This window comes from Lucilia sericata, unplaced genomic scaffold (assembly GCF_015586225.1).
Source record: "Lucilia sericata isolate MDLA Ls3-8-SP2 unplaced genomic scaffold, ASM1558622v1 Contig000422F_arrow, whole genome shotgun sequence".
Classification (NCBI taxonomy): Eukaryota; Metazoa; Arthropoda; class Insecta; order Diptera; family Calliphoridae; genus Lucilia; species Lucilia sericata.
In genome coordinates this window covers 302,131-321,696 of record NW_023994439.1, presented here as the reverse complement: position 1 = coordinate 321,696, position 19,566 = coordinate 302,131, and the positions used below count along the sequence as shown (strand labels likewise).

At 29.8% G+C, this 19,566-nt stretch overlaps 1 protein-coding gene and 2 long non-coding RNA genes across 4 annotated transcripts in view; 1 reads left to right on the top strand and 2 right to left on the bottom strand.

The window, feature by feature from the left end:
• The window catches only part of LOC119604750, a 77,452-nt gene that overhangs the window by 7,855 nt on the left and 50,031 nt on the right, over positions 1–19,566 (top strand). For both annotated transcript variants that reach the window (XR_005231539.1, XR_005231538.1), the window contains exon 2: positions 18,029–18,487. This is a non-coding gene — a long non-coding RNA (uncharacterized LOC119604750). The remainder of the gene's footprint in view (positions 1–18,028; positions 18,488–19,566) is intronic.
• LOC119604751 lies at positions 1,247–2,672 on the bottom strand. The gene is made up of 2 exons (XR_005231540.1): positions 2,386–2,672; positions 1,247–1,447 (listed from the first exon to the last, which is right to left on the bottom strand). It is a non-coding gene; the product is annotated as an uncharacterized LOC119604751 (long non-coding RNA).
• LOC119604749 (nitric oxide synthase) overlaps positions 17,099–19,566 on the bottom strand; it is a 93,501-nt gene continuing 91,033 nt past the window's right edge. The window contains 2 exon segments of the mRNA XM_037957561.1: positions 17,099–17,615; positions 18,207–18,273. Of these exon segments, the coding sequence (XP_037813489.1) occupies positions 17,508–17,615; positions 18,207–18,273 (175 nt within the window). The 3' untranslated portion in view covers positions 17,099–17,507.

Below are 19,566 nucleotides of genomic sequence, written 5' to 3'. Positions count from 1 at the left end.
CAATAATGCCTCTTACGAAAAATCATTTTATTGTCAATCAAGGTTTTAAACGTAATTCAAAAATTTATCTCTCTCGAAATCTGAAAAACTCGGTCCAGAACACAGGTCAAAATTTTTAAACCCAGAGATCAAAGTATATTCTTCGAAAAGATCAAGCTGAGCTAAATTGGAATCTGGCCTTAGAATTTCTCCATCACATAAATTTTTCAAAACATCGTATTCTATATTTGATGTGATACAACAGCGCGAAGATATCTTTCTTTATATAATTAGTTATTTCATTTGAAAGATCATTCTGTCGACTTTAAGAGATATCGCAACGGTTGAAGTTTTTGCGGTAAAATAAAAACAATTTAGAATTTTTTAAGCGTTGCTTAAGGTTATTTTAAAGAAATAAGAAGATATAACAAAGTTTAATAAAGGTTTAAAGTAGACATGTTGGACCTTCTGATGTATGACACGATATCTCAAAAACCTGATAGAATGGAGAAATGCCTTTAAAAATATATAACTTGGTCTCTGGGGTTTGACTTGGTCTCTGGGGTATATAAGTTTGTCATTCCGTTTGTAATTTCCAAAATATAATTATCCGACCCTATAAAGTATATATATGTATATTGAATCCTTATAGATAGCGAAGTCTATTAAGCCATGTCATTCTGTCCGTCTGTCTGTCTATCTATCAGTCTGTCTGTCTATCAGTCTGTCTGTCTATCTGTCTGTCTGTCCGTCAGTCTGTCTGTTGAAATCAGTTTTCTGAAGACCTGGTGAAGGATATATGTATAAGATTCAGCAAAGGCGAATATAGACTACTTACTTGTTTCAGATTTTTAGGTCTATGCAATTGACCCAAGTTCTAATAAAAGCTCTTCTTTCGAAAATAACATTAACCTGTCGAATCTGGATGATTCGAAAGACTCGAACATATACTCTTACTGGTTTAATGTTTAAACTGTTTTCACGCTATTAACAGTTGAAAAACTACTTCATTTCCTTGGAAAATTAAGTTTATTTGTGACTAATAACAATAATTTCATAATATTTCTCTAAATAAATAGTTGTTAATATTTCCACCTAATAAATATTACAAGTATCAATTTTCTATTTATTTGTATAAAAAAAAAAATGTTTTCTTACCTTTGAATAGAAATATCAATAACAGGCACAACTTTTGTTTTTGTTCAGCTACAATATACCGCAAAAGCCGGCTGTAATTTAACACTTTCTTAACGCTTTTTTTTTTTTGAAAATTTTATTTATTTTTATCTTTGTATTTTTTTTGGTTTTCAACACAATCAAAGCGTTAGCTACATACGGTAGCGCAGATCTCAATTACACACGATTTGAAAAGTAACAACGGTGATAATGATGATAATTTTGGAAAACGTATAAAATAAATTTACTTTCAATTTTTTTTTCACTTTTTTTTGAAATTTAAATTTTATGACTGAAATTAAAACACATATAGAAAATAAAATAAAAATTGACACAATTTTATTTTTTTGTTGTTAATTTATTTAAATGAACTTGTTGTTGTAGATTTAGAAAAAAAAAAGAGATTTTGTTTGGTAACCAAAAGGAAAACTTTATTTTTATTTTAGTTAAATAGAAAGAAAGCCATAAACAATTAGTTGGTTGTGTTATTGTTGTTTTGAACAAATTTAACGTTTCACTTGGTAACCACAAACAAATTGAAAATAACGATTTAATAAACTCGAAATTTGTTGTTTTTTTTTTTCGTTTTATTTTTTGTAAATTAATTTAATTTTTATTACTTTTTATTTTAAACTATTTTCAAAAATTATATGTATTGAAACGTTCGTTTAATTCATTTGGTAATTTTGTTTTTTTTTTATTTTTTGGATAAATTTAAAATATTCATAGATTATTCATACGAAAAGAAAATATTTATTTTACTTTTAACTTTTTTTTCAAATTTTTGTTTAAATGTTGTGTTTGTTGTAATGGAATTTAACACTTAATAATTTTAAAAATTCACTGCATGTCTTTTTTTGTAAATAATTTTTTTTCTGTATTTTATTTACAAACTCTTTTTTTTTTTTGTTTCTCTGCTTTAAACTTTTCTTTTTCAATCAAATAAAATTTCATATAATTTTTGTGGATTTTCAAGCCAAACAAAAACAAACATAAAAATTTCGCTCTCAGTTTTTCAACAAAAATTGTTAACGAAACTTTAAAGTTTAGTGTCTGAGCTGAATGTTTAACCAACAAATAATGTTTTTGTTATTGTTATTACAATAAATAACTATAAGCTATTTGTTGTTTTTATTAAAAACCCCCCAAAATTTAAACAAAAAAAAAAAGAAAAATACTAAAGTTTAAGGATTTTTTTAGCACAAAAACTTTTTTTTTAATGGTGCAAACCTTTTAAATAATAATTTTTTTTATTTTAACAAACAAGTTGTTAAAGTTAAAGTAATTTCTTTTAATTTTCAACTATTCAGTTAATTTTCTCTAACTCTCAATTTCACGAAAAACCAAATTCACACAAGTTTAACGCTTGAAATCTCGCCACTAACTAAACTAAATTAACTAAACACACTAAAACGACCCGTTTGTGTTTTTGTATATTTTGTCGCTTAGTGTGTGTTTTAATGTGTTTTGTTTCTTTTTTTTTTCAAAAATTTTGCCGCTGCTGTCGTTCGTTAGCTCTGCCCAGTTGTGTTGTCTGTGAGCTGTAGTAAATAAAATGTTTAAAAAAAAAACTATATATATAAAAAGTATTAAGCAACTTAAAACGTTAATGCAGCCAAAAGTCAAACCGTAACTAAACAATATTTAAAAAAAAAGTATCAGCTACAACAACCACAGCTTAAGTTAGTCTGTCTGTCTGTCCGTCCCTCAACAAACCAACCAAACCCAACATATTTCAAAAAAAAAATCCATTTACGTTCGACATCACACTGAATTTTTTAGTCACCTTTTTCAGTTGTTGTTTTTTTTTTGTACGCCAACAAACTACTAAAGGAATAAAAGAGCGCAAATATAACCAGAGTTAAGAATTTAAGCCGTTGCACTATGGGCTGTTATTAATTAAAACATACATACACAGAGGGAAAAAGAAATATACACGCCTGATACCAAATTGACACCAAACTGTTAATAATTTTCCAATACCATCCGTTGTCAAAGTATATACATATGTACGACAACTATATAATGTTGACAATATTGCAACAATTCGTTGTCGAAATCTAAATTTTATACACATCCGTTGTCTAAATGTTAACAAACGTGGTAAACTCACTATTGACAAACAATCCGTTGCCAATAGTGAGCTTACCACATTTGTTAACATTTAGACAACGGATGTATATAAAATTTCGTATTCGACAACGAATTGTTGCAATGTTGGTAATGTTGCGTTGTCAACATTACATAGTGTTGTATATACTTTGACCACGGATGTTATTGAAAAATTATAAACTCTTTGGTGTCAATTTGTTAACAGGCGTGTATATTTCCTTTTCCCTCTGTGTACATACTTACAAAGTTTATCCGTTTCTTATTTTCATTATTGGCATGTAAAAACAAGTAAAAATTATAGTCGGGAATGGACGACCATATGATACCTGGTGTAGGGTATGATTATGTTACAAATGTTGATTATTATTATTTTTTTTTTTTTTTTTTTTTGTAAATAATAAAGCATTTAATTTCATTTTTACCTTAATTCAGAAATATTTTAACAATTTGTTGACAAAAAAAGGCATTTTCTAAAAGAGGGGTATATGGGGGCAGGGGCTTTATATGGACTTAACTTTATAAATTTTAATAGAGGGATTTACGTCTACATTAAAGTTATTTATGCAGAATATCATCGTGATATTAGTGTTTATAAGTGAATTTTGACCATCAAGTCATTTTTGAAGGTGACTTTACATAGTGAATGAGGACCTATCGTTACGAAAATCAGCAGTATCATTAAGACTTATATAAAACTAAGTTTTGCCGATTTTTGGATTGATACAAGATCATTTAACATATTTATGAACTCAAAAGCCATCTTAGGTGAGTACGGTTGTATGGGGGCTATGCGAAATAATGGACAGATTTTAACCATTTTCAATAGGCTTGGGTCAAAAGAAGAGTATATACCAACTTTCATCAAATTATCTTGAAAATTGCGACCTGTAGCATGTGCACAAGGTTTACATGGCTAACTCGACTCACAAAGTGATTCTTTCTGAGTCAAAAGCGATTCCGTGCCGATTGGTATACTTTAAGGTGGGCGTAGGACCAATATTTTTGGGTGTTACAAACATAATCACAAACGCATAATAGCCTCCTCACTATAATGGTGTAGAGTATAATTACATATCGTAGTTCCTTCTAAAGTGAAAGATGATCAAGATCTAGAAGATATCGGTTCACTATTTCGATTAATTACATACAAGTAGTTCCCCGGCAGACAATTTAAACAACCACGGTATTTGATCTTAGTCTTTCAACATTATAACTGGCTTAAATTGCATGTTTTATAGGCACCAAAATTTTACTAGAATCGTTCCATTTTATGCACCGATATAAGATCTCCTTCAGAAAAAACATTAAATCTTTAAAAATGCCTACAGTTTAAAATATATTAAAACTCAACACAGTTCGGTGTATAAATGGGCCAAGTCCTCATTAAAGCCCTTATTTCGATTACTTCGATTTGTAAGATCAGGCCAAAATAAGTTTTCAATTTTCTCTGAAGTAATGTTTTTAATTACATCTTATGAAAAATACTTCAGAAACTTTTTATATAGTTCAATATTTCGTTTCGATAATTTTTTTATATCGTGCACTTAATGTGTACCTTCCTATAAAGTTTTAGAACTAAGTTTAAAGAAACAAGCAGGCGAATTGTATACCAATTTTAACCGTATTACAATTCGATATGATTTCGTTCATTTAATGTTGTCTCCTCTAATGGACATACTAGGGTCCATCATAAGTATTGGCCTCTTTGTGATGCCTGTAAGAAGAATATAAAATTGATTTGAGTCCTCATCAAACTAGTTTGTTTCACGAATAAAATTGAATTTATACTTCGGATATCCAGCAAAAATTATTGGATAACATGATCTATTTAGGTAATCCACAAACTGGTCCCCTATAAAAATTATTGGAGTACATGATCCGTCTTATGTAGTGCTGGCATCGATCATGTTTACCTACCTCTTTTAAACAACATAAGCTCCCATAACTTTAACAAGCGAGTAATTTTGGGATTATTCTGATGGATATCACAATGTTAAATGGAATATGTTTTTCCATATATTTGGATTAGTATTGAACCAGCCCAAGTCCTTTGAGAAGTACTCTGTACACACAAGTGCGGAGTAGCCTCAATTTTTGCAAATTATATACCTCAAATAAGTCCGTACAAAAAGTCACCAAATAGAGTATCAAAGTCATATTACTCTAAAGCTGAGAAGTGAGCACTAACACCTTCATCTTTATCTTAAAAGTATCTGCACAAATCGTTTTGTGGAACACAGAGGGGAAAAAATATACACGCCTGGTACCAAATTGACACCAAATTTTTCAATAACATCCGTTGTCAAGTATATTCATTGATATATACGACAACACTATGTAATGTTAACAACACAACGTTGTCAACATTGCAACAATTCGTTGTTGCAATCTAAATATTATACACATCCGTTACCTATAAGTTATCAAACGTGGTAAGCTCACAATCCGTTGTTAATAGTGAGCTTTTGGTGTCACTGCGGAATGTTTCGCTATATCAAGAAACATGTTTGATGTTGTATAAACATCATTGATAGACCTTAGGGTAGCTTGACAGTCAGTAGATATCAGTATATCAATTGTGAATACTCGATAGGTTAGGTTTGGAAACCAGAAACCAAAAACTTTTAAAGTCATCAGTGTAAATTTCGTGGATTAATTTCATCACATTTGCCTTGCACAGGATCGAGTCAATGTTTGCGATTTTGTTCGTATAGCCAGAATGAGTCATATTCGAAGCGCCAGTAATTTTGATTCTAAATCGGGAAGGAAGTCTAAAAATTGTTCAATTGTTTATTTTGAAAAAGGGTTATCAGTTCATAATTTTGTCCATACATATATAACACATCGTAGACCCAACTTATCTTGATATGCCCGTCAGTCTGCATGTTGATTAGCCGAATGCTAGGGGCCAAATTATACATACACATCTGATTTTCAAAACATTGTGTCATAAAGCTTTAAAAAGCACCGTTTTGACAATATTTAAAACGTTATAATAGAGCTAAAGCAGGTTTAATGGAATTTAATTAGTTGACTTTTATAGAAAGGATGACCAGATTAGGATTCAGTGGTGCTCAATTCGTCTTTAGAAATGTATACTTTAGTCTCTGGGTTAAATATGACAACTGGATCTTATCAGTTTCTGTAATTTCTATTAGGAAATATAATTAAACATAACTGAAATAATAGTATAGATAATAGGTCTCAACTTGCTTCTGATTTTCTGCGTTTCCTTGATATGCCGTGGACAACTTTTCTGTATCCACAGGAAATTCCTAATGAAGATACTAAGAGAATTAAGTAAAAGTTCGTTTTTGTCAAAATCGTCTTAATACTTGATTGAAATATTGTTGACCTTATCTCGGCACATGGACGCTAATACTTAAATAATCGACTAGTAGTAATCCAAAATGAGTAGCAAAACATTGCTACTCATCGACCCATTGTGTCTCAGTTTGGCTTCATTGGCTTGCCTGTTTTGGGTTGGTTAGGCTTGGTATGGTGTTTGGTATGTTTGCTGCTTTATGCTGGTGGTTAGACCAACTAGCACCAACCAACCAGCATACAACTCTAGCACTTCAACCGATAATGTACTCGTACTAACTATTTAGTTTAGTACATGGTTTAAGTTAAATAGCGATGGAACAAGTTCATGTCTCAATGTTAGCGCGCTTTTGTTTTTCCTTCAGTTTACTTTGATTTTTTTTGTTTGTCTACAACTTCATATAAAATGCTAATTTTGACTCAATTTTTTTTGCATTTAACTTCTTTTCCCTTTAGTTGGCTTTAATGTTAAAAAAAGTTTTTTTTTTTTAATTTTTCTTATGCTGCTTACGTTGTAGAGTAATTTTTTAATTTAATGCGACTTTAAGTTTGATTTTTAGTCGTTCGTGTCTCTTAACCAAGTTTTATGGTTCGATTAAAAATGTTAAGATCAGGCAAAGTTTAGTTTTGCTTGAAGTTTGGTTGTTAGTTGAAGCTTAAAACGTATGGTTTACAACATGTTGATGATGTTGAAATGTGTGTGGAGTGCAACTAGATAATTTTGGCGCTATTTTAATGGTTTAAGCGTTTCAGGCATTATGTATTGGATTGACTAAAGTTATGAAATGCTTAAAGAGAATTACATCATTTTCTTAAGGATTTTTTCGGGGAATTTTGTATTTTATACGCTACACAAATTGTAAGTTTACAGAAAGTTGCATGAACAAGTTTTTGATGTTTAACTCTTTAAAAAGCTTCGTTAGCAAAATAACCCTACCGTTGTCAAAATATCTGTTTAGCATCTAAACTTTAGCTGGCCTGAGAAATTCCCAATTATTTGAGAATACCCAAAAGCATCTTAACCTCATAAAAGTCCCTTTAAAAATACACAAACACTATGGATGAAATTCGAAAGATCGTGTGTATTAGAACCGCACAAATTTTTAAACATCTTCCAAAATATATAGAAATATATCGTTCACATTGTATTCAAACTCACTGTACATCTATTCCAACATTTGATCATGCTAAGCTCTCTCAAACATGTTGTCAGCAAACGTAGCAACATGTTGTTCATGAGTTTTTTTTTTACATTTCGTTGCTCCCCATAATAAACAACGTTGCTTGGCAACATAAAAAACAACAATTTTCATATCAACACCTTAATTTTTGAAAGAAAAGAAAAAGAAAAAAACAAATTGCATTTGTTTTTGTTTTCTTTATGTATTTAACATAAAACATAAAAACTAACAACTATTAAGTTTTTTTATTTCTAACATAACTTATAACTTTAAGTTGTATCTAATTCTCATCTTTGTCATCTCAAACTGGAGACAACTAACTGACTCTTAAGATGGCATGGATGAATGAATGTTTGGCATGTTTATGATTCAAAACAAATAAAAATCGGGTAAGACTATGAAAACAACAACATCATCAATTTTTATTATCGATTGATTTGAATAAAATTTGTTGTTGTTTTTCTTGTTTTATTTTATTGGAAATGTTAACTGACTCATTAAGTAGAGAATCATTTGTGGAATGTGTGTATCATTCAGGTAAATGCGATTTACAGAAAGATTTAGAGAAAAAAGGTCATTTAAAGATTGATTTTTTTTTTGTTGTTTAATAAAAAGTATTTGAAATATTTATTTATGTTAAATATTTAAAATTAACTTGTCAGACTATTTGCAAGATTATAGAAGTAAACAAATTGAAGAACAAAGCAACAATAGATTAGATAGATAGATAGATAGATAGATAGATAGATAGATAGATAGATAGATAGATGATAGATAGATATATAGATAGATAGATAGATAGATAGATAGATAGATAGATAGATAGATCGCTCATAGATAGATCGATCTCTCGCTAGCTAGATCGATAGATATAGCTCGCTCGCTCGTTCGCTCGCTCGCTCTCGCTCGCTCGCTCGCTCGCTGCTCGCTAGCTCGCTCTCTCGATAGCTCGCTCGCTGCTCGCTCGCTCGCTCGCTCGCTCGCTCGCTCGCTCGCTCGCTCGCTCGCTCGCTCGCTCGCTCGCTCGCTCGCTCGCTCGCTGCTCGCTCGCTCTCTCGCTCGCTCGCTCGCTCGCTCGCTCGCTCGCTCGCTCGCTCTCTCGCTCTCTCGCCGCGCTCGCTCGCTCGCTCGCGCGCGCGCTCGCTCGCTCTCTCGCTCGCTCGCTCGCTCGCTCGCTCGCTCGCTCGCGCGCTCGCTCGCTCGCTCGCTCGCTCGCTGCTCGCTCGCTCGCTCGCTCGCTCTCTCGCTCGCTCGCTCGCTCGCTCGCTCGCTCGATCTCGATCTCGCTAGCTCGATAGAGGTTAGATAGATATCCGGTTGATACAAGAAGAATATCTGGTTTAATATCTGTACCTAATAACGGAAAGTTCGAACTTTGGTTCTTAAAACATTCCAATTATTACACCAGATTTGTTAGTTGCATTTACTTTAAATCTGTTTCTTCCTCCGTTTTTTGTTAAATTAATTTTTTTGTCTTGAAATTTAAACCTCATATTTTCTCTCGAAAAAACCAACAAATGCGTTCTGTTTTTGACCTCGTGCCCACACTTTAAATAAACAAAAACCACCAACAATACCTATGAATAAAATAACACAAAAGTGAAAAAACTTAAAACACGATTTCGATTTCAATGTAATTCTTTAAACAATTGATGTTGGTTATAAAACAAAAACCCTCTTATTCACATATGAGTAAATTGTATTGAATTTTTTTCTTTTACACTTCACATATCCACATACTACAACTTGCATTTACTCTACGATTACGAGTTTTTCTCAAACAAAAATATTTAACTTTAAAATAGATTTTATTGTTCACTTTTTTAAAAAACACATTTAATAAAATCATGTTTGGTTTAACATTCGAAAAACTGCATTCCATACAACGTACTTTAAAGTACGACGTACGACTGCTGTCAGTTTGTGATTACGAGAATTGTGTCTCTACTTCAGCACAATTCGAACTCTTACGAAAATGCACTCTGGATACAAAGTACGTTATGTACCTCAAGTCTCAACTAGTATGAATAAGATGTGAGTCATTCATTACAATTTGTATTTTTTTAATAGTAAAGAGAAATATAGACTAGAGTAGACTATTAGAGCCATAAAGTCTTTTCCATTTACTTTATGACTTACAAGACAAGTTTAATAGTTTTTTTCTTATTGTAATTTTGTTTAAAACAAATCAAACTAATTTTTTCCAATTGGAAATTTAAGTCATTTTGGGTTCAAAGTGAATGTACATAGAAAACTTCCTATAGAAAAGTACTCTGAAACAAAGCAACTTTTTTCTATAAGTTGTCTGTAACAAAGCAACTTTCTCTATAGAATTGTAACAGACGGGTTGCTCTATTACAGACGGGTTGCTCTATAGAAAAACGGGTTGCTCTATAGAAAAAGTTGATCTTTTACAGACAACTTTTCTATAGAAAAAGTTGCTCCATTACAAGACAACTTTTCTATAGAAAAAGTTGCTCTGTTACAGACAACTTTTCTATAGAAAAAGTTGCTCCATTACAAGACAACTTTTCTATAGAAAAAGTTGCTCCATTACAAGACAACTTTTCTATAGAAAAAGTTGCTCTGTTACAGACAACTTTTCTATAGAAAAAGTTGCTCCATTACAAGGCAACTTTTCTATAGAAAAAGTTGCTCTGTTACAGACAACTTTTCTATGGAAAAAGTTGCTCTGTTACAGACAACTTTTCTATGGAAAAAGTTGCTCTGTTACAGACAACTTTTCTATGGAAAAAGTTGCTCTGTTACAGACAACTTTTCTATGTAAAAAGTTGCTCTGTTACAGACAACTTTTCTATGGAAAAAGTTGCTCTGTTACAGACAACTTTTCTATAGAAAAAGTTGCTCTGTTACAGACAACTTTTCTATAGAAAAAGTTGCTCTGTTACAGACAACTTTTCTTTAGAAAAAGTTGATCTTTTACAGACAACTTTTCTATACAAAAAGTTGCTCCATTACAAGACAACTTTTCTATAGAAAAAGTTGCTCTGTTACAGACAACTTTTCTATAGAAAAAGTTGCTCCATTACAAGACAACTTTTCTATAGAAAAAGTTGCTCTGTTACAGACAACTTTTCTATAGAAAAAGTTGCTCTGTTACAGACAACTTTTCTATAGAAAAAGTTGCTCCATTACAAGACAACTTTTCTATAGAGCAGACAACTTTTCTTTAGAAAAAGTTGCTCTCTTACAGACAACTTTTCTTTAGAAAAAGTTGCTCTGTTACAGACAACTTTTCTTTAGAAAAAGTTGCTCTCTTACAAACAACTTTTCTTTACAAAAAGTTTCTCTGTTACAGACAACTTTTCTTTAGAAAAAGTTGCTCTGTTACAGACAACTTTTCTTTAGAAAAAGTTGCTCTGTTACAGACAACTTTTCTTTAGAAAAAGTTGCTCTGTTACAGACAACTTTTCTTTAGAAAAAGTTGCTCTGTTAAAGACAACTTTTCTTTAGAAAAAGTTGCTCTGTTACAGACAACTTTTCTTTAGAAAAAGTTGCTCTGTTACAGACAACTTTTCTTTAGAAAAAGTTGCTCTGTTACAGACAACTTTTCTTTAGAAAAAGTTGCTCTGTTACAGACAACTTTTCTTTAGAAAAAGTTGCTCTGTTACAGACAACTTTTCTTTAGAAAAAGTTGCTCTGTTACAGACAAATTTTCTTTAGAAAAAGTTGCTCTGTTACAGACAACTTTTCTTTAGAAAAAGTTGCTCTGTTACAGACAACTTTTCTATAGAAAAAGTTGCTCCATTACAAGGCAACTTTTCTATAGAAAAAGTTGCTCCATTACATGACAACTTTTTTATAGAAAAAGTTGCTCCATTACAAGACAACATTTCTATAGAAAAAGTTGCTCTGTTACAGACAACTTTTCTATAGAAAAAGTTGCTCTGTTAAAGATAACATTTCTATAGAAAAAGTTGCTCTGTTAAAGATAACTTTTCTATAGAAAAAGTTGCTCTGTTAAAGATAACTTTTCTATAGAAAAAGTTGCTCTGTTAAAGATAACTTTTCTATAGAAAAAGTTGCTCTGTTAAAGACAACATTTTGCTCAATCAATAGCAATTTCCTAATGGGTTTTTATTTCTAAGTTTTTTAACTTTCAGAAAAAAGAACAGTTTATGTCAAATATTGGGTATATTAATGTTTAATCATAAGCTTTTGATAATGTTCAATTTTTATAAACTTCAGTCAGAACTGAACAAATACTGACATAAAAACACTCACTCAATCATAACCAACTATTCACATTCACAGATTCAAATGTATACTTGTGTTTAAGCCATATTTACATTTACTTAAAAAAAACCAATACATTTGCATACAAAATATCTGTGTTGCTGAAATATTTCTGTGTGTGATTTTGCATATTTTGTAAAATAAATTATATTACAGTAACTTTTCAGTATATAAAAATGCTGAAATAAAAATCAAATAAAATCTATAGTAAAAAACTTATTTTTATGTAACAGTCAGCATGTCGCCATCTATACCTTTTTTGGAGTTTATATTTTTTTACATTCAGCATTTTCAACACACAACATGTGTTTATGCAGATTTTTTTTTCCCCCAAATATTTTGCCAATATCATCACATTGGAGTACATAGAACTTCTGGTTTTTTTTAATGTTGATTTCAGTCAGTTCGCTATAAGTTCTCAGTTTAAGCATGACTTTGTCAGTCTTGCTTGCATTCGTTTAGGTGTATGAATGTTTGTTTTTACGGTCAGGGTGTCACATTACAATTAATGTTCAGTTTAAGTATATTTTTCTGTTGGTGTTTTTAGGCAAATTTCAGTTTTTACATGTGTTGCATGTTGTAGTAGTAGTTGCTGTTGTTGTTGATATATCCCTTGGTTATAATTAGTTGTCATTAACCTTTTATTCGACAAAAATTTCATACAAACAAATAAACCGACAGACAGGCGGAAAGTCAAATACGAAGTCATCAAAAAAATTGCAAAATTTTGTTGAAAGAACAAAACAGAAATATTGTATTACTATCGGATAATATTTCCCTCCATGTGGATAGGCATTTTTCCAAAAAAAAAAAAGAGCACAATGGGTCATAGAGTTAAATTTTTGTCAGTTTAGAGGAAAACTTTTATAATGAAAATGTAATGAAAATTTTCCCATTTTTGGGCAACTTTTCTATAGAAAAAAAAACATGTTCTTTTAGGAGAAAGTTGTTTAAAGAAAATGTTGCCATTTTTAAAGCAACTTACTGAAAAGTTGGGCAACATTTTCTATGAAAAAATTTTTGATAGAAAATCTTCGTTGGCAACTTATAGAAAAGTTTTATAGAAACATTTTGCACTTTTTTGGACAACTTTTCTGTTGCCCTTTTTTGATCCGATTTTCTATGAAAAATTTCGCCCTTTTTGCAAGAAATTTTCTAAAAATATTGCAATTTTGGTAGAAAATCTTCGTTAGCAACTTATAGAAAAGTTTTATGAAAAAATTTAGCTCTGTTTGGGTCAACTTTTCTGTTGCCCTTTTTTGAACAGATTTTCTATTAAAAAAATTGCCTTTTTTCGCAAGAAATTTTCTAAAAATGTTGCCCTTTTTGATAGAAAATCTTCTTATAGACAAGTTTTATGGAAAAATGTTGCTCCTTTTAGAGCAACTTTTCTGTTGCCCTTTTTTGAACAGATTTTCTATGAAAAATATCGCAAGGAATTTTCTTAAAAAGTTGACCTTTTGGAGTAACTTTTCTGTTGCCCTTTTTAAACAGATTTTCTATGAATAATTTTGCCCTTTTTGCAAGAAATTTTCTAAAAATGTTGCCCTATTTGATAGAAAATCTTCGTTAGCAAGTTATAGAAAATTTTTATGGAAAAATTTTGCTCTTTTTGGGGCAACTTTTCTGTTGCCTTTTTTTTTTTGAACAGATCTATGAAAAATATTGCCCTTTTTCGCAAGAAATTTTCTTTAAATGTTGTCCTTTTAATAGAAAATCTTCGTTAGCAACTTATAGAAAAGTTTTATGGAAAAATGTTGCTCTTTTTGGAGCAACTTTTCTGCTGCCCCTTTTTTGAACAAATTTTTTATAAAAAATATTGCCCTTTTCTCAAGAAATTTTCTTACAATGTTGCCCTTTTGATAGAAAATCTTCGTTAGCAACTTATAGAAAAGTTTTATGGAAAAATGTTGCTCTTGTTGGGTCCACTTTTCTGTTGCCTTTTTGAAACAATTTTTCTTCACAAAATTTTGCCCTTTTTGGAACAAAAAGAGCAACTTTTTTTATAGAAATTTTTGCTCTTTTTGGAACACCTTTTTATGAAAATGTTGCCCCTTTTTGGAATAGCTTTTATATGGAAAATATTTTCCTTTCTGCATTAAATTTTGGAAACAACTTTTCTATGAAAAATGTTGCCCGGTTATGAACAACTTTTCAACATTTTCTTTCAAAACTTTTGACTCTTAAAAGCAATTCTTCTATAGAAAATGTTGTCACATTCAGAACAAATTATCATTGGGAAATATCGCCTTTTATAAAACAACTATTCTGTGGTAGAGGTTTGTCTTTTAGAGCAAGTTTTTCTATAGACAATTTTAAATCATTTATGGGATATGTTGCCCCATTTGGAGCAGATTTCTTATAAAATTAAAAAATTTTCCATTTCTATGGGAAATGTTACATTTTGTAGGAAAATGTTGCACTTTTTATAAGAGAAGTTTTAAAAAGAGCTGTTCAATTAAATGTCAACCATAAATTTATAGGTTATAAAATTAAAATGTTTAATTTAAATCTATTTAAACTACAAGTGAAAATTTTACAATTAATGTTAACCATTTCTCACATAATCCAGAGTACGCCACAAAGCAACTGAATAAATTTTTAACTAATTTCAATACTAAACAATCAAATCAACCAACACATACGCACAATTTAAATAAAACGAAATTTAAATTCTCATGAATGAATAACAAAATTTTGACGCTGACATTTTACAAAAGAAAGAAGAAATAAAAACCGAAACGAAAGAATCAAAATCACGTATAAATATGGAGCATTTCTCTTTTATGTTCACAAATGTTCACACACTGAATAAATTATTATAATAACTGCGAATTTTTTTTCATGCTGCTCATTTTCTTATTTATAACAAGAAATAAAATCTAAAAAAAAACTTAATAAAGAATTTATTATTATTAAACACATACCAAAGAAATTTTAGCAAAAAATAAAAGGAGATAAAATAAAAAAATTGTTATATTAATTCAAATTAACTTGTACCCTGCAAAAGAAGGTATTTGCATAAATTTATTTTCATTATTCACATAAAAAAGCATAAATTAATGTTTTACGAGGTATTTGGACAAAAAAAAAGTAAATAAATTAAAAAAGAATCAGAACATATGAATGATTGAGAAGAAAAAAAAAAGAAACATTACAAATTGAAAAAATGAACGTTAACTGAGATGAGTATAAATAAGATTTGCGCATAATTTAATAGAGTGTTTGTTTGTCTGTCTGTCCAGTAATTACTTTAGCTCTGCGACTGACTGTTTGTCACATGTTTGAATATTTAATTTGATGTTTTTCTCTTTTATTTGTCAACTTTTTTGTTCAGTTTTAAATGTTTTAATTTACGCGCATTTACAATAAAATTTTAATCGGATTAGCAGGGTGTTGATTGGTGAACCTGATTGACATTGTGTATTGATGAATATAATGTAACATTTCTTGGTAAAGATGATGGTTGTCTTTAACAAAGCAACTCTTTCTTAGAAAAATTGTTTGTTAAGACATCAACTTTATTCTATAGAAAAATAGTCTGTTAACAGAGCAACTTTTTATTAAAGAGCAACTTTTCTATAGAAAATTTGAGTGTTAACACAGCAACTTTTTTCTATAGAAAAGTTGTGTGTTAGCACAGCAACTTTATTGTGTGTTAACACACCAACTTTTTCTGTGTAAAAGTTGTCTGTTAACCCAGCAACTTTTGTGTTAAGACAAGAACTTTTTCTATAGAAAGGTTATGTGTTTAAAAAAGTTATGTGTTAACAAATTTTGCTATAGAAAATGTATGTGTTAACACAGCAACTTTTTCTATAGAAAATGTATGTGTTAACACAGCAACTTTTTCTATAGAAAAGTTGTGTGTTAACACAGCAACTTTTTCTATAGAAAAGTTGTGTGTTAACACAGCAACTTTTTCTATAGAAAAGTTGTGTGTTAACACAGCAACTTTTTTCTATAGAAAAGTTGTGTGTTAACACAGCAAGAAAAATTGTGTGTTAACACAGCAACTTTTTCTATAGAAAAGTTGTGTATTAACACTACAACTTTTTCTATAGAAAAGTTTTGTATTAACACTACAACTTTTTCTATAGAAAAGTTGTGTATTAACACTGCAACTTTTGCTATAGAAAAGTTGTGTATTAACACAGCAACTTTTGCTATAGAAAAGTGTGTTAACACAGCAACTTTTTCTATAGAAAAGTTGTGTGTTAACACAGCAACTTTTTCTATAGAAAAGTTGTGTGTTAACACAGCAACTTTTTCTATAGAAAAGTTGTGTGTTAACACAGCAACTTTTTCTATAGAAAAGTTGTGTGTTAACACAGCAACTTTTTCTATAGAAAAGTTGTGTGTTAACACAGCAACTTTTTCTATAGAAAAGTTGTGTGTTAACACAGCAACTTTTTCTATAGAAAAGTTGTGTGTTAACACAGCAACTTTTTCTATAGAAAAGTTGTGTGTTAACACAGCAACTTTTTCTATAGAAAAGTTGTGTGTTAACACAGCAACTTTTTCTATAGAAAAGTTGTGTGTTAACTTAGCAACTTTTTCTATAGAAAAGTTGTGTGTAAACACAACGTGGTCTGTTAACACAGCAACCTTATCTATAGAAACTTGGTATGTTAACACAGCAACTTTTTCTATAGAAAAGTGGTCTGTTAACACAGCAACTTTTTCAATAGAAAATGGGTCTATTAACACAGCAACTTTTTCAATAGAAAAGTGGTCTATTAAAAGAGCAACTCTTTCTTATTAAAAAGTTGCTGTATTAACACAGCAACTTTATCTAGATATGAGTGATCTGTTAGTAGAAAATTTCTTTCTGGATGGTGAGATAATTTATGAGTTTTTGAGGTTATGTGTTAATAAATTTTAATAATTTCTAATAAATTATTAAACAACCTTTTGAAATAAAACTCTTTTGATCAGATTTTGTAATTTAATTAAATTCCTTTAAATTTTTTTATTTTCTTTGACAATTTTTTTTTATAATTAATTTGTGTATTTTGATTGATTTATTTTTACATTTTAATTTATTGATAATTTCTTTTGATATGAGTTTTAAATTTTGCGTAACACTTATTAGAAAGAAATTATTTTGAAAATTTTGGTAATGTTTTGTAACAAAAAGAAATTTCTGAAAACTACCAACAACAAATTTGTATTTTTTTTTTAGTTTAATTAAAAATTGTTTAAAAATATTTTGTGTTTTTTGATATGACGCTGTAATTTTTGTAATTTATTTTCATTTTGAGGAGCAACAACAATTAGTATTAAAAATAGTTAATTATTTGGAAAAAAATATTTTGAATATTTTTATAATTTTTACCATAAATTTACAGTTATTTTGTTCGTGTTTGTGTTTTCTTGAAGTTTAATAAATTGCTTTTAGTAAAATTTGTGATATTTTTTTAATAAATTTAAATTTTGTTTAAGGAGTTTTTATTCCTCCCTATTCTTGGTTCCTGTTTAAGGTTGTGAAGCCATTCTTATGCGAGCTGTGGCTCTAGATTTGGTATGAATTTCAGCGGTTCTCAAAGTAATGCCAAATATATCTTCATGATAACGATTTTCATCCTGAAATGAGAAATATGTAATAATTCAATAATGATCTAATAACATTTAAAGTTTTATATAAAACATTATTTTCTACACTTTATCTAATATAGAATTTTCTCAAAATAATGTATATGTTTATATAAAGTAAAACATATTAAATATTTATAAAATATTTGTGCAACAAACCATAGGAAGCTTCTTTTAACTACTTACATATACAACGAGCACTACTTTTCTTAAAAAAACCTTAGTAACGCTTAGACATACAGATGCTTTTCAAATACGAGGAGTTGTATAAAAATTTCTTTAAAATAATGTGTCTAATTATTTTACGTTTTCTAACTAAAAACTTGCTAAAACACATATCCCATCTATCTTTTTAGTGAAAAAAAGAAAATCTAATAAATTTCTACTTTATATCCTTTTTTTAGAAAAAATGCATCATTAACCCCTCAACACCAAACATCTCTGACATCTCAGCTCTACTCTCATAAACAGCTTCATTATTGTAAAACATTACTTTTAGTTTATTGTTGCAACAACAATAAAACTATTATAATGCATATTTTTTACGAAAAAATCCTGCAGAATCATGCATAGCATACTTACACGTAATGTCAGTAAAAATGTCTCAACTTCCGCTTCTGTTTTTTGTTCTTTTCCGGCAATGCACTTCCTAGAAAGTGGAGCACACACACACACCGACACAATCAAAACAAACCACCAACATGACAATGATTGTAGAATCAAAACATCAGCAGCAAGCAACAATTACAGCAGCATTGGTAGTATCATCAACATCATCGTACAGCAACACATATGATTTTGAAAAAAAGAAAAACGTTGAAGCAGAGTTAAAATACAAAAAAAGGATAAACGGATATACAAGGGTGAGTTTGAAAAATATTATATTTTTTAATATATATTTACACATACATACATATAAGCTTACATAAACTAAGTAATATAAACAATTTTTAGTCATTTTTATTAAATTAAAGAGTGGTTCTTAACACAGCAACTTTTTCTATAGAAAAGTAGTGTGTTAACACAGCAACTTTTTCTATAGAAAAGTAGTGTGTTAACACAGCAACTTTTTCTATAGAAAAGTAGTGTGTTAACACAGCAACATTTTCTATAGAAAAGTAGTGTGTTAACACAGCAACATTTTCTATAGAAATGTAGTGTGTTAACACAGCAACTTTTTCTATAGAAAAGTAGTGTGTTAACACAGCAACTTTTTCTATAGAAAAGTAGTGTGTTAACACAGCAACTTTTTCTATAGAAAAGTAGTGTGTTAACACAGCAACTTTTTCTATAGAAAAGTAGTGTGTTAACACAGCAACTTTTTCTATAGGAAAGTAGTGTGTTAACACAGCAACTTTTCTATAGGAAAGTAGTGTGTTAACACAGCAACTTTTTCTATAGGAAAGTAGTGTGTTAACACAGCAACTTTTTCTATAGGAAAGTAGTGTGTTAACACAGCAACTTTTTCTATAGAAAAGTAGTGTGCTAACACAGCAACTTTTTCTATAGAAAAGGAGTGTGTTAACACAGCAACTTTTTCTATAGAAAATTTGTGTGTTAACACAGCAACTTTTTCTATAGAAAATTTGTGTGTTAACACAGCATCTTCGTCTATAGAAAAGTAGTCTGTTAAACACAGCAACTTTTTCTATAGAAAAGTAGTGTGTTAATACAGCAACTTTTTCTATAGAAAAGTAGTGTGTTAACACAGCAACTTTTTCTATAGAATAGTAGTGTGTTAACACAGCAACTTTTTCTATAGAAAAGTTGTGTGTTAACACAGCAACTTTTCTATAGAAAAGTTGTGTGTTAACACAGCAACTTTTTCTATAGAAAAGTTGTGTGTTAACACATCAACTTTTCTATAGAAAAGTTGTGTGTTAACACAGCAACTTTTTCTATAGAAAAGTTGTGTGTTAACACAGCAACTTTTTCTATAGAA